Source organism: Coregonus lavaretus (genome assembly GCF_964263955.1).
Source record: "Coregonus lavaretus genome assembly, chromosome: 25".
Taxonomy (NCBI): domain Eukaryota; kingdom Metazoa; phylum Chordata; class Actinopteri; order Salmoniformes; family Salmonidae; genus Coregonus; species Coregonus lavaretus.
This window is the reverse complement of record NC_140012.1, coordinates 22,413,507-22,429,057: the sequence shown is the minus strand read 5'-3', so window position 1 is coordinate 22,429,057 and position 15,551 is coordinate 22,413,507. Positions and strand designations below refer to the sequence as shown.

The 15,551-nt window shown below is 42.3% G+C and overlaps 1 protein-coding gene across 1 annotated transcript; it reads left to right on the top strand.

The window, feature by feature from the left end:
- Window positions 1-449: 449 nt before the first annotated feature.
- Window positions 450-15,178, top strand: LOC311100367 (uncharacterized protein). Its single transcript, XM_084141262.1, has 3 exons — window positions 450-650; window positions 775-937; window positions 13,408-15,178. Exons 1-3 carry the CDS (start codon window positions 477-479, stop codon window positions 15,003-15,005), a joined length of 1,935 nt encoding a protein of 644 aa, XP_083997388.1. The 5' UTR covers window positions 450-476; the 3' UTR covers window positions 15,006-15,178.
- The last annotated feature ends 373 nt before the right edge of the window (window positions 15,179-15,551 follow it).

The window sequence follows — 15,551 nt, the reverse complement described above, 5'->3', positions numbered from 1 at the left end:
AAATCAAAGAAAATTGAGGTGGTGGTGGCAGCTGCAGAGAGATATTTGGGTGTGCGAGACTTGACAGCAGAAGAGTTACAGGGAGTGTTAAGTGGTTATGTCCCATCAATTCAGGTTGATCGCATGAGGTAGGAGTGAGTGTATTTAAACAGTGGAGAAGGGTGGGGTTAATTATTAGTTGTAGTGTTGAAGGTGTGTGTGTAGTATTAGATGGTAGGATATTTATTTGCTTTGGTTTAATTTATTTTTCAAGGAAAGATAAGGGAGTTGAACTCCAGTCTAGTAGGTGGCGGTAATGCAACAAATTGGATGCCAACCGCCGTTAAACCTCATTGAAGAAGAATATTTCCACACATTTTTCCACAATCCTCTAACGTTGTTTGCGGATCGCCATAATGCCATAGTAGAAGAAGAAGAAATACATGACCCGGAAGTACTACATTATTCTTGCTGGCTTCAGAGCGGCGATAACAACCATGTCGAGCAACGAGGTTTTTCAGACACAATTATCTACTATTATGGATATATTCGTTGAATCAGCAGTAAGGGAGGTGTCGAGACTCCTAGACGAGTGCTTTGTTGCTGTTATGGAAAATGAAGAAAATAGTTTGCTAAAGAGAGAAATGACACGCGTGAATAAAACCAACACGGTGAGTGCATAAATTAACTGTCATTTATTCAAAGCTTCACTTCAGGCAGTGACAATGAGGCAGTGAGTGTGTTTTTAATTTTCAGTAACGGTATCAGGAAGTTCAATTATTCTTAATCTTTCAGAGAAAGTTTGCATCATTCATGGAGGTGTTGAGTAAAACCTCGGTGGAGAAAATAGCACTGCTCACGTACGTGATCGAATCAGAAGTGAGAGCGGTGGAGAAGACTGCTGAAAACAGGCCTGTCCGTCGGGCAGGAGGAAGGACGGAAGAAAAACCACGAAGGGGTGAGTATGTAACGTCTTTTGCTAATGTTGGTAATGTTCCTAGACTAGTACAATAGAAGGAGCACACAGTGACCGTTGAATCAGAACATTTCCGTTTCCTGTGTAAGGTCAATATGTGCAACATCAATATTATAGCGATCCTCACTATAGGATCGATCGATATAGAGCCACGGATTGCTGATGCTATGTAAAGGCTATTAAGGGTTTGAAGCCACCGGTCGGCCATATTGGCACTTCCCATTAGGAGCAGTCCTCCATAGGAATGAATGGAATTCTACAGTATTTGAATTAAATGTTTTAAGGACAAAATTACATGTGTTTTTTTGTTGTTGTAGTGGGGACAGTAACAATAGTAATTTCAAAAAAATATATACTTTAAGGAAAATGTTTTAATATATTTTTCTGTTTTATTTGTATGTTTAGCACATTAGTCCTGAGCGATCTTACCAAAATTTCGTTTTTTTTCACTCCAGTGTTTAAACAACTAATTGACCAACATTTGTTAAATTATTTCATTTCCTTTTAGTTCATTTTTTCCTCTTCTGTGAGCTCAATGCTCACATAGCACAGTTTCTCTAGAGATAAATCAGATCCAGCCTGAACTGTGAGGTGTAGTAGGGAGTTGTAGTTTCCAATAGGGCAATACGCTACATAGTTTAGCACATAAAACGTGGCAATTAACTACAATGACCATAATCCATTGCGCATCTACTTGTCCAGTCTGTTTCTTTTACGACTGCTACGGAAGAGAGAAGAATGCGCGATCGTGAGGTGACTATTACAGACTACAAAGGGAAGCACAGCCGCGAGCTGCCCAGTGACGCGAGGCTACCAGACAAGCTAAATTACTTCAATGCTTGCTTCGAGGCAAGTAACACTGAAACATGCATGAGAGCATCAGCTGTTCTGGATGACTGTGTGATCACGCTCTCCGTAGTCGATGTGAGTAAGACCTTTAAACAGGTCAACATTCACAAGGCCGCAGGGCCAGACAGATTACCAGGACGTGTACTCCGAGCATGCGCTGACCAACTGGCAAGTGTCTTCACTGACATTTTCAACCTCTCCCTGTCTGAGTCTGTAATACCAACATGTTTCAAGCAGACCACCATAGTCCCTGTGCCCAAGAACACTAAGGTAACCTGCCTAAATGACTACCGACCCGTAGCACTCACATCTGTAGCCATGAAGTGCTTTGAAAGGCTGGTCATGGCTCACATCAACACCATTATCCCAGAAACCCTAGACCCACTCAATTTGCATACCGCCCCAACAGATCCACAGAATATGCAATCTCTATTGCGCTCCACACTGCCCTTTCACACCTGGACAACAGGAACACCTATGTGAGAATACTATTAATTGACTACAGCTCAGCGTTCAACACCATAGTACCCTCAAAGCTCATCACTGTGGTCCTCTGTAGCTCAGCTGGTAGAGCACGGCGCTTGTAACGCCAAGGTAGTGGGTTCGATCCCCGGGACCACCCATACACAAAAATGTATGCACGCATGACTGTAAGTCGCTTTGGATAAAAGCGTCTGCTAAATGGCTTATTATTATTATTATTATTATTATTATTATTATATTATTATTACTAAGCTAAGGACCCTGGGACTAAACACATCCCTCTGCAACTGGATCCTGGACTTCCTGACGGGCCGCCCCCAGGTGGTAAGAGTAGGTAACAACACATCCGCCATGCTGATCCTCAACACGGAGGCCCCTCAAGGGTGCGTGCTCAGTCCCCTCCTGTACTCCCTGTTCACTCATGACTGCATGGCCAGGCACGACTCCAATATCATCATTAAGTTTTTCCGATGACACAACAGTGGTAGGCCTGATCACCGACAACGACGAGACAGCCTATAGGGAGGAGGTCAGAGACCTGGCCGTGTGGTGCCAGGACAACAACCTCTTCGTCAATGTGATCAAGACAAAGGATTTGATTGTGGACTACAGGAAAAAGAAGAGGACTGAGCACGTCACCATTCTCATCGATGGGGCTGTAGTGGAGCAGGTTGAGAGCTTCAAGTTCCTTGGTGTCCACATCACACACAAGTCTAGGTCCAAGAGGCTTCTTAACAGCTTCTACCCCCAAGCCATAAGACTCATGAACATCTAATCAAATGGCTACCCAGACTATTTGCATAGCCCCCCCGTCCGTCCATCTTTTACGCTGCTGCTACTGTCTGTTTATTATCTATGCATAGTCACTTTAATAACTCTACCTACATGTACATATTAGAATAACAGACTGGATGCTTTAAAAGTAGGGTGGTGCTTGAAATAATTGTTCTTCCTCTGGTAACCATGGTCACCTGCAAGGAAGCGTGCCGTCATCATTGCTTTGCACAAAAAGGGCTTCACAGGCAAGGATATTGCTGCTAGTAAGATTGCACCTAAATCAACCATTTATTGGATCATCAAGAACTTCAAGGAGAGAGGTTCAGTTGTTGTGAAGAAGGCTTCAGGTCGCCCAAGAAAGTCCAGCAAGCGCCAGGACCGTCTCCTAAAGTTGATTCAGCTGCGGGATCGAGGCACCACCAGTGCAGAGCTTACTCAGGAATGGCAGCAGGCAGGTGTGATTGCATCTGCACGCACAGTGAAGCGAAGACTTTTGGAGGATGGCCTGGTGTCAAGAAGGGCAGCGAGGAAGCCACTTCTCTCCAGGAAAAACATCAGGGACAGACTGATATTCTGCTAAAGGTACAGGGATTGGACTGCTGAGGACTGGGGTAAAGTCATTTTCTCTGATGAATCCCCTTTCCGATTGTTTGGGGCATCCGGAAAAAAGCTTGTCCGGAGAAGACAATGTGAGCGCTACCATCAGTCCTGTGTCATGCCAACAGTAAAGCATCTTGCCATGAGGCAAAAGTGATAACTAAGTGGCTCGGGGAACAAAACATCGACATTTTGGGTCCATGGCCAGGAAACTCCCCAGACCTTAATCCCATGAGAACTTGTGGTCAATCCTCAAGAGGCGGGTGGACAACCAAAAACCCACAAATTCTGACAAACTCCAAGCATTGATTATGCAAGAATGGGCTGCCACCAGTCAGAATGTGGCCCAGAAGTTAATTGACAGCATGCCAGGGCGGATTGCAGAGGTCTTGAAAAAGAAGTGTCAACACTGCAAATATTGACTCTTTGCATAAACTTAATGTAATTGTCAATAAAAGCCTTTGACACTTATGGAATGCTTGTAATTATACTTCAGTATACCATAGTAACATCTGACAACAATATCTAAAAACACTGAAGCAGCAAACTTTGTGAAGACCAATACTTGTGTCATTCTCAACTTTTGACCACGACTGTATGTATGCTTCCACTATAATATGGTAAAGTTGGCCCTCTAACAAATAAATAATACCAAGGACATCCAAAATCCATCGGATGAACAGTTTTTAATGAAGAAAAAGAATTGTGCACAAAATTATCTAGTCATAGTTAGTTTCATATATTTAATTTAGCTAAAGTTAGCAGATTGGCTTGATAGCGGCATTGACGTAGTAGTTGGTTGTAGGGATGGGCATGAGTAATCGAGTACTTGAACTGAGGTCAAAACTATCTTTAACCAGAGATTTAAAAAAAAAAATAGAATAATGTAAAACTATTTGGTCAAAAATGTGTCTTGAAGACGACGTTCATTTGCTTTGACTCTAGTGTTCCATTTGTACATGTGCATCTGTGGTACACAACAAAAAATAAACCAAGCCAAGCGTCACACAGTTCTGCTCCCTAAATTCCCTTTTCCCTCCGTGTCTCTCTCTCACTAAATTCCATTCCTACTGCTCCCTCTACACACGCATGCTATGTGCACATAAATAAATGCCTATAAAAACGTATCTAACTGATGGGACGCACAAGCTACAGTACATTCCTTGCCAAATGACGACAGTTTTATCACAAATTCTAAATGGACTGGTTGACTGAAGTAGGGAAATATGTTCCAACGGTGATCTGCAGTTTTGGAACAATTGTGTTGTTTTCCACTTAGGCTACTTTGCGGTTGTCACTAGTTGCCACAGCCACAAAGTCGAAATTGGCTATATCGTAGAAATTCCTGAAAACAAAAATTAGCTTTTTGGTCTTAATTTAAGGGTAGGGTTAGGCATAAGGTTAACTGTGTGGCTAGGGTTAAGAAGTAACGTTAGTGACGGCCCTACTTTGCGAACTGTTAGTGGCATTTAGAATTGGCTAGCCTAGGCTATAATAATAATATAATAATATGCCATTTAGCAGACGCTTTTATCCAAAGCGACTTACAGTCATGTGTGCATACATTTTTACGTATGGGTGGTCCCGGGGATCGAACCCACTACCCTGGCGTTACAAGCGTCATGCTCTACCAATTGAGCTACAGAGGACCTCTAAAGCTATTTACCCCCCCTAAACATAGACAGGTTCCACAAATATGCAAAAACATTAGTTTGATAAAGACAGAGCGTATTTTCATCAATCATTAAGCCTAGGCCGACTCACCATACAGATGTCCTGGCCATAATTCATCCCCATGCAGTGTTCAATGTAGAATTGTTAATCCATTTAGAAAATCCAAAGGAACAGGCATAATAAACTAAATCAAATGTCTGTATATCAAAAAGAAGGCAGATATTGGTTTGTAACCCTAAAAAATGTCTTTCAACTTGCCAAATTGAGCACCGTTTCAAATGATCACTCTTTGAGAATAACTGTTCCAGATGCGAGATGCGAATCACTTCGCACTATTCTGTTCTATTTTATTCTGTTATATTACATCATGTTTTTTTACTATAAAATAGTTTTCTTGACTGTAGGGCTGTACCCGACAAAAAAAATAATCTTGGTCGACCAAAAGTTGTCTTGTTCTTTCGAACCAATCGATTGGTCAACATAAAAAAAAAAAAAAATCCACATAGCCTATAGACACACCCTATGTGTTTTAATAAAATCAACTATATGCATTGAGCTTGTCTGATGCTTTAAGCGCACTGTTTGATGAAATGAGACACAAATGACTCGAGATAACCAGAAGAAAAAAAACTTAACCTGACATGACCATCCTCCTCCCGCTCCTGCTGGCTTTCGCAGTTACTGCCATTACTCTCCTGAAGTTGCCGGTAATAGGCTACACGAGGAGTTGGCAACCTTTCTCATGTGGAATACCAATTTATCTTACCATTTCTACCGATCTGAGTGCGAGATATGGTTTTCATATGCAAATTTTCGTGGAACAGTTTCATTTAATTTATAATAACGTCTTCGTATCTCAAAATCATTGTCATGTGGTTAATCAAAATTCTATCTAAATGAAAATGATACAAACCTAAAAAGTAACTTATATCGCCAACTATGTAAAAATAGCCTACATAAAGCCAACAAATAAAAACATTGCAGCCTGTAGGTAGAAAATATCCCAATAAAAAATAATAATACATATCCTATGAATCACATTGGCTACTCATGGCCTGTCTGCACCGAACTTGAAACATTGTATCAACTATTAACTTGGGTCGGCCCGAAGTTCGCAACATTGTATAAAATATTCTGGGCCCTCAGTTTCCTGTGCCAGTGAGCTTAGGACAGACACTGCTGTAGGCTATTTTCGCTAAGGGATAAGAAGTAATCAGGCAACCCTATTTTATGACGTTTCCACTGGATCAGAGCATGACATTTTTCGCTTTCAAGCTTAGTGGTTATCGAAAGGGAAAGAGCTGGAAAGATGTTTAAAATACATTGAGGAACTGTTGTCATTCTCTTTGTTTGCTTGCTGTTTGAGGTGAAGAAAACATTACTTTGAGAAGCTACACAGCTCATTAGTGGTGGTGCGTTAAGCCAATCAGAAATACTATCAGATCCCCAAATGGGCACATTTATATGCCTACATTTATATGCCTACATTTGCGCGCAGGCCAGGTAGCCTATAGGCCTACTTCTATGCGTAATCAAGTGCGCGTCCTTACTCAACATTGACAGGAGAGCTCCAAACAAAAGACGATGACTAAATTGACAAAACTCGTAAAAGGAATGAAATAAACAAACAACGTGTCCACTCCAACAATGAGAATGGTAAAACACTGGAATAATATGTTGAAGGCATTAACAGAAATTACCGTAACCAAACAAACATTGTAGATGAGAAATTATAGGAATTAATGGTAAATGTACTACTGGTGATGGATGTAATGGGGAATTAAGACACTAACAGTCAAATGCAAACAATTAACACAATGAAGTTATGAAACAATGAATGTGCACAAATTGGCAGGAGAGCGCATTCTGGAGAGAGACGTGCATTTTAGCACACTCTTCTTCTTGGACTGTGCCATCCCTGTGGCCTCCGCATTGGATTATTTCACTGAGATGGGTGTGACATAAAATATAAATACCTACATACAGTGCATTCGGAAAGTATTCAGACCCCTTGACTTTTGCCACATTTTGTTACATTACAGCCTTATTCTAAAATTAAATAGTTTTTTCCCTCATCAATCTACACACAATATCCCATAATGACAAAGCAAAAACAGTTTATTTAGAAATCTTACTCAGTATTTTGTTGAAGCACCTTTGGCAGCGATTACAGCCTTCAGTCTATAGTTTCTCACATTCTTCTCTGCAGATCCTCTCAAGCTCTGTCAAGTTGGATGGGGAGCGTCGCTGCACAGCTATTTTCAGGTCTCTCCAGAGATGTTCGATTGGATTCCGGGCTCTGGCTGGGCCACTCAAGGACATTCAGAGACTTGTCCCGAAGTCACTCCTGCGTTGTCTTGGCTGTGTGCTTAGGGTCGTTGTCCTGTTGGAAGGTGAACCTTCGCCCCAGTCTGAGGTCCTGAGCGCTCTGCAGCAGGTTTTCATCAAGGATTTCTTTGTACTTTGCTCCATTCATCTTTCCCTCGATCCTGACTAGTCTCACAGTCCCTGCTGCTGAAAAACATCCCCACAGCATGATGCTGCCACCACCATGCTTCACTGTAGGGATTGTGCCAGGTTTCCTCCAGATGTGATGCTTGGCATTCAGGCCAAATAGTTAAATCTTGGTTTCATCAGACCAGAGAATCTCGTTACTCATGGTCTGAGAGTCCTTTAGGTACCTTTTGGCAAACTCCAAGCGGGCTGTCATGTGGCTTTTACTGAGGAGTGGCTTCCGTCTGGCCACCCGCGATTGCTCCGTTTGGCCAGGCGGCCAGCTCTAGGAAGAGTCTTGGTGTTCCAAACTGCTTCCATTTAAGAATGGAGGCCACTGTGTTCTTGGGGACCTTCAATGCTGCAGATATTTTTTGGTACCCTTCCCCAGATCTGTGCCTCGACACAGTCCTGTCTCGGAGCTCTACGGACAATTCCTTCGACCTCATGGCTTGGTTTTTGCTCTGACATGCACTGTGAACTGTGGGACCTTATTTAGACAGGTGTGTGCCTTTCCACATCATGTCCAATCAATTGAATTTACCACAGGTTGACTCCAATCAGGTTGTAGAAACATCTCAAGGATGATCAATGGAAACAGGATGCACCTGAGCTCAATTTCGAGGCTCATAGCAAATGGTCTGAATACTTATGTAAATAAGGCATTTCTGTTTTTAATTTCTAAAAACCTGTTTTCGCTTTGCCATTATGGGGTATTGTGTGTAGATTGAGGAAAAAAATAATTTCATCCATTTAGAAAAAGGCTGTAACGTAACAATGTGGAAAAAGTGAAGGGGTCTGAATACTTTCCGAATGCACTGCATATTTATTTATTTACTACTGCTCGACTAAAATAAAATCTTGGTCAACCAAACAATCGACCAGTCGACTAATTGGGGTCAGCCATACTTGACTCTGATAAGGGCTCGGGAAATAAGAGCGTCTTGTCTACTAAATTAACAAAACGAGGCTATGCCATTGCACAACCATGGGCTTCTACAAGCAATCGCCACACTGCTGAGGTTGCTACCTTTTTGAAGATTGTGTTCCACGATATAATGTAACCAGTTGATATTACAGTTTCAATAAATTAATCTTAAATGGTACTTGTTTTTTTATTGAGTGAATGTATTAGGATTCGTTATCTGTAATGGCTATGATGAATTAGGCATTGTTGCTCACTGTTGGCATATAGAAAAATGCATGCCCAAAAAATTAATGTTCTGAAAATGTTCTTTTTTTCGAGTATGTGAAAGAAAGAAACATTTAGTACTCGAACAGTCAAATGCCCATCCCTGGTTGGCTAGCAAGCAAAACTCTGCAGCACTCCACCAATCAGGCCTTTATGGTAGAGTGGCCAGACGGAAGCCACTCCTCAGTAAAAGGCACATGACATCCCGCTTGGAGTTTACCAAAAGGCACCTAAAGGACTCTGACCATAAGAAACAAGATTCTCTGGTCTGATTAAACCAAGATGGAACTATTTTGCCTGAATGCCAAGCGTCATGTCTGGAGGAAACCTGGCAACATCCTTACAGTGAAGCATGGTGGTGGTAGCATCATGCTGTGGGGATGTTTTTAAGTGGCAGGGACTGGGAGACTAGTCAGGATCGAGGGAAAGATGAACGGAGCAAAGTACAGAGATCCTTGATGAAAACCTGCTCGAGCACTCAGGACCTCATACTGGCCCAGCCAGAGCCCGGACTTCAACCCGATCAAACATCTCTGGAGAGACCTGAAAAGAGCTGTGCAGCGACGCTCCCCATCCAACCTGACAGAGCTTGAGAGGATCTGCAGAAAAGATTGGGAGAAACTCCCCAAATACAGGTGTGCCAAGCTTGTAGCGTCATACCCAAGAAGACTCTAGGCTGTAATCGCTGCCAAGGGTGCTTCAACAAAGTTCTGAGTAAAGGGTCTGAATATTCATGTAAATGTGATATTTCCATTTTAAATTTTTTAATACATTTGCAAAAATGTCTAAAAGCCTGTTTTTGCTTTGTCATTATGGGGTATTATTGATTTGATGAGGGGAGAACAATTATTTAATACATTTTAGAATAAGGCAGTAACGTAAGAAAATTGAAAAAGTCAAGGGGTCTGAATACTTTCCGAATGCACTGTAAGTATTCACACCCTTTTGCTATGACACTCCAAATTGAGCTCTGGTGTATCCAATTTCCTTTGATTATCCTTGAGTTGTCACTACAACTTGATTGGAGTCCACCTGTGGCCAATTCAGATGTTTGGACATGATTTAGAAAGAAACACAACTGTCTATGTAAGGGCCCACCGTTGACAGTGGATGTCAGACTAGAAACTATACTATGAAGCCCAAGGAACTGTCTGTATATCTCTGAGATAGAATTGTGATGAGGCATACAGTATATCTGGGGAAGGGTATAAAACAATTTCTAGAGTGTTGAAAGTTTCCAAGAGCACAGTGGTTTCAATCATTGGAAAATGGAAAAAATATGGAACTACCCAGACTCTGCCTAGAGCTGGCTCTCTGACCAAACTGAGCCACCAGGCAAGAAGGATCTTAGTCAGGGAGGTGACCAAGAACCCAATGACCACTCTGACAGAACTACTGAGTTCCTTGGCTGTCTCTACAGCACCTCACCAATCTGGCATTATGGGAAATTGACCAGACGGAAGCCACTCCTGAGGATAAAGGCACTTGACTGCACGACTGGAGTTTGCAAAAAGGCACGTGAAAGACTCTCAGAGCATAAGGCAAACGATTCTGTGGTGTGATGAGACAAAAATGTAACCCTTTGGCCTGAATGCAAAGTGCTATGTCTGGAGAAAAGCAGGCACAGCTCACCTGTCTAACACCATCCCTACCGTGAAGCATTGTGGTGGCAGCATCATGCTATGGGGACGCTTTTCAGCGGCAAGGACTGGGAGACTGGTAAGGATAGCGGGAACAATGAATGGAGCCAAATACATTAGATTAGAACCTGCTTCAGAGTGCAAACGACCGTACGTTCCAACAGGACAATGACCTCAAGCATACTGCCAAAGCAACGCTGGAATGGCTTCAGAACAAGAATGTGAAAGTCCTTGACATACCCAAGACAACTCAAATCTGTAATCGCCGCCAAAGGTGCTTCTACAATGTATTGACTCGGATGTAAATACTTATGTAAATGAGAATTCTGTTATCACTGTCATTATGTGGTATTGTGTGTAGATTAGTGAGAAATAAAATATATTTAATCCATTTTGAATTCAGGCTGTAACACAACAAAATGTGGAATAAGTCGAGGGGTATTTTCTGAAGGCACTGGTGTATTAGAAGCAATTATTGGTACCATGATTTTATTTTTAAAAAGTATTTATTTACACAGACTGACTACAAATATTTGCTATTTTTCCATTCACTAAAATGGAGGGGGATCCTGTTTTCTGCTAACAATCTCTGCAGTACCGTGGTCGTCCTTAAACTTCTGTGACTTCAATGAGAAGGGGGCAGTCGTTCTCCCCTGGTATTTACATATACTAGCGTTGCGTCCTATTGTATTATGTTGCACAAAAACAGTCCACAGGAAGCCAGAAGTTAGGATAGCGGATGTAAGGCCAACGGAACGCACAGCCCGGACTAGCTACAGATTTGTAACAGGCTAATGTAATTTTCCATTACCCGTTACAGTGTAGGTCATTATAACGGGGGAATTTGAGACGATATCTAAAGCAACAAGTTATTAAAGACTTTTAAAACGTAGGTCTGTTGTCCTCCACAAGTTATTCTTCTTTTTTTTTTGTCCTCATGGCGCACGTGGAGGTCTTTTATTTTGAAGTCAGGAAAGCAGAGAGGAAGTGGGTCTACAAAAGACCCACATTTGGAAAGTCTATTTAATAATATAATCCTTTTAGATATTTTGTCTAAAAATCCCCTAGTCATAATGACCAACAGTCCTGCCCATCGGCACAGTAAGTTGAAATTGAATTTTATTTAACTTCTGGCTTCCTGTGGTCTGTTTTTGTGCTACCCAATACAATAGGAAGCAACGCTAGTGTATGCAAATACACCTGCGTTGATGAAAGCAGCTAAGTTAACCTTAGGGTGTTTGGCTTTCACACCAGCGACCTGGGTTTGCTTCTCTGCCCCGCTGTTCGCTTCATTGGTGTCAGAAGTGGGATGGCGGATGTAAGACCATCGGAACGCACGGCCCGGACTAGCTACAGATTTATAACAGGCTAATGTCATTTTCCATTACCCGTTACAGGATAGTACTGTTTAGCGTAGCACAGAGAGTTTACGACCAACCTTAACTTGGCTATACTATCTTTAGTTATTGATTCGGCCAAACACTTATCTTCTAATATGTCCGTGTCCATTTGCAGGTGGTACGTTTGAATTTAGAAAATGCGCTGTTATTAAAATAAATACATTTTTATTGTGTATTTCAAATCTTCTGTCATTGATCGAGACAGGTGTCATCGTTACATGCGGCACTTCGGGGTGGACCCACCGGTCTCAATCAGTGGGCGGATTCGATTATGCTGAGCCGCGGGGCACCGGGCAAAGGCCCGTCACATCATCGGGCGATAGTGAGGAGGGAGGAGCGCCATTCTCAAATCGAACAGTAATCTGTGCCGCTCTGCCATTTTGTCAACAAGGCAGGATTGTGCATTGTCCAGAAACATACCAAATCTATTTTCCTTGAAATAAATGTTTGAATTTTCTAACTGTTTTTCAATGGGAAGTCGGATAAAGCAATCACTTTTGCATAGGAACACAGAATCCTACTAATTACTACACATGCTTAATTACATCAGTTTTGTTTTGAGCCGACTTTGCCTTTGGCTTTGAATGGGACACCTGGCTCACGCCCGGGAGGCAGCCCTGTTCCAAATTGAATGAAATCAACTTTTTAAGCCGATGCAAAACTCACCCGGGCGAGATTAATCGAACCCGCTCATTGAGAGAAGATTTGAAATGGACAAGATAGCGGCATACACACTGTTGTAAAACTTAATGGATCAAAATGTGTATTTATTTTAATAACGGAGCATTTTCTAAATTCAAACGAACCACCTGCAGCTAGTCACAGACATATTAGAAGAATCCATGTTTGGTTGAATTGAGAACAAAGATGGTATCGGCAAGTTATGGTGGTCGAAAATTCTCTGCTACGCCAAACAGTACCTGTCCTGTAACAGGTTATGGAGAATCACATTAGCCCCTTACAAATCTGTAGCTAGGCCTGGACGTGTCAGGGTGCTGAGTAGTAGAAGCACAGGGACGTGCCTTCCCGTTCGGAGGAGGCAGTGTAGCGATCCTCTCTATGAGCCACGTTACAATTCCCACCAAGTGGGTTAACCCTATTGGCGGGATGCGTAGGGTGTTTGCCTTTCACACCAGCAACCTGGGTTTGCTTCTCTGCCCTGCCGTTCGCTACACAGTGTATGCTACATATTGTTAGGTAGCGCAGCCTATATGATTTAGAGATCTACTATGACTAAGGTGTGGAGTGTTTTTGTGTGTTATTTTGATGATATATTTTCCTTAATTTATGTATGTACTGGTTTCTTCATGTCCACAACAAAATTAACAATGACCATCTCTTTTACAGATGAGGGATCTGAGTCTAATCATCATGATGATCAACCTGACTTTGCCCCACTGTCCTCAACTGTATCAGATGAGGATTCGCTCCCTCAGTTTCATCCACAAGAAGAGGTTGCTCTTGGCCCCCAGACCCTATCTGCAACAGACCAAGACAAACGAGACAGGCAGCCCTTCAGTTGTTCTCATTGTGGAAAAGATTTCAAGATGAAATGTTTATTGAATAAACACCTTCGGACCCATTCAAAACCCTATAGCTGCTTGCAGTGTGGGAGATGTTTTAGCTTGAAGAGGAGGCTTGAGGAACACTCCATGACACATTCTGGAGAGACACCCTTCAGTTGTGCCGATTGTGACGCAGTGTTTCGCCAGAAACCTGCTTTGCAGTCACACATGAAGCGTCACAAAACGAAGAAAACGGTCGCATGCACAGTTTGTGAAAAAAAGTTTCTAGGGGAAACAGGACTAGAGAGGCACAAGTGTAGTAGTGATGCACAGAAGACATTCAGCTGCTCTCTTTGCCCGAAGACCTTTAAGTGGAGACGAAGACTGGTTGATCACGAGGCTACGCATTCAGGGGAGAGGAAGTATTGCTGTGAAACCTGCGGCAAACTTTTCTTTACCACTTCAACCTTAGCTGTCCATAAGAGGAGTCATATAGAAAAGGATCATAGCTGTACTTTATGTGGCCAATGTTTCAGCGATGCACCTGCTCTCAGAAAGCATATGGTGGTCACCCATCCTGGAGAAACAAAAGAAAAATATTTTGTCTGCGACGTGTGTGGCAAATGTTTTGGTCGAAAGTGCCATCTCAAAAGCCATATGACTCTACACGGGGCAGAGAAACCTTTTTCTTGTGATGTTTGTGGAAAAAAGTTTAGTCAAGGTGCTAATCTCAGCAGACACAAGAGAACTCACACAGGCCAGAAATTATATTGCTGTGATGTTTGTGGTAAACGGTTCACCCAGTCCGGAACCCTGAAGATCCATAAAATAAGGCACACTGGTGAAAGGCCTTACAAGTGTGATGTCTGTGAGAAAGCCTTCTTTGAACCTTCCTCCCTCCGGAGTCACAAGAGGCGTCACCTTACACTTCAGGAAAAGCTGCGGTCTGGCCCAAAGCTGCAGTCTGCGCCAATTCAGCCGTCTGGGCCAAAGCCATATGTCTGCAATCACTGCGGTAAAGCCTTCTATGTGAAAGTTTCTCTGGATCAGCATGTGCGCATTCACACAGGAGAGAAACCATTCAAATGTGACATTTGTGGGGAAGGTTTTAGGTATCATCATTCACTTAAAATTCACAAGGTCACTCACACAGGGTTGAAACCATATTACTGTAAAGTTTGCGGGAAAGGTTTTATGTACAATTTCCTTAAAGTTCACATGCGCACTCACACAGGCGAGAAACCATTTGAGTGTGATCAATGTGGTAAGAGGTTCAGCCAGAAAGGTCATCTAAAATCTCACGAGCGTGTGCACACTGGTGTCAAAGCATTTGTGTGCAAAGACTGTGGGAATGCCTATGCCTGTAGACACAATCTGAAAGTCCACAAGTGCAAGTACAACTGGAAACCAGCTCCTGGAAACAGTGCAGAGGATTACTGAAGAAACAGGTCTAAGATGAATGGCACAGGGCCTCTGAATAATATGGCAGTGTGAAAATGTTGGTACTCAAGAACTTACTAAACTAAAAACATTGAAAACCCCTTGAGGTTATGTTGAAAAAGTGACCTGTGTGACATTGCGCCGTAGGAAAAATAAAATGTTTTACAATTACAGTTAGCTTTGGGCTCTTAAAGTACATTTTAATAAACCTCTATAGTCAAAATTCTCTTCATGAATGTTTATACTTAACGAGTGTTATTGTTTCCCTTTAACCTCAGTTTGCACAGATCTTCCTTTCTTAGCATATCAGAAGATAAAATCACTCAAACTTATGGGTGAACTGGGAGAGGTGAACTGGGAGAGCGCGATGGTCCTCTTTTGATGAACTGATACAGAGCCAGGTGATTCACGTGCCAAGAATATAAAAGTGTATGTATCAGCAGCTGGCATTTGGCTTTGGTAACACTTTCTGAACACCCTCTTCTTCATTTTTGTCAGCTCACAAGATCTGCATTTTTCAGTGTTTGTTTTAAATACTTATGACCA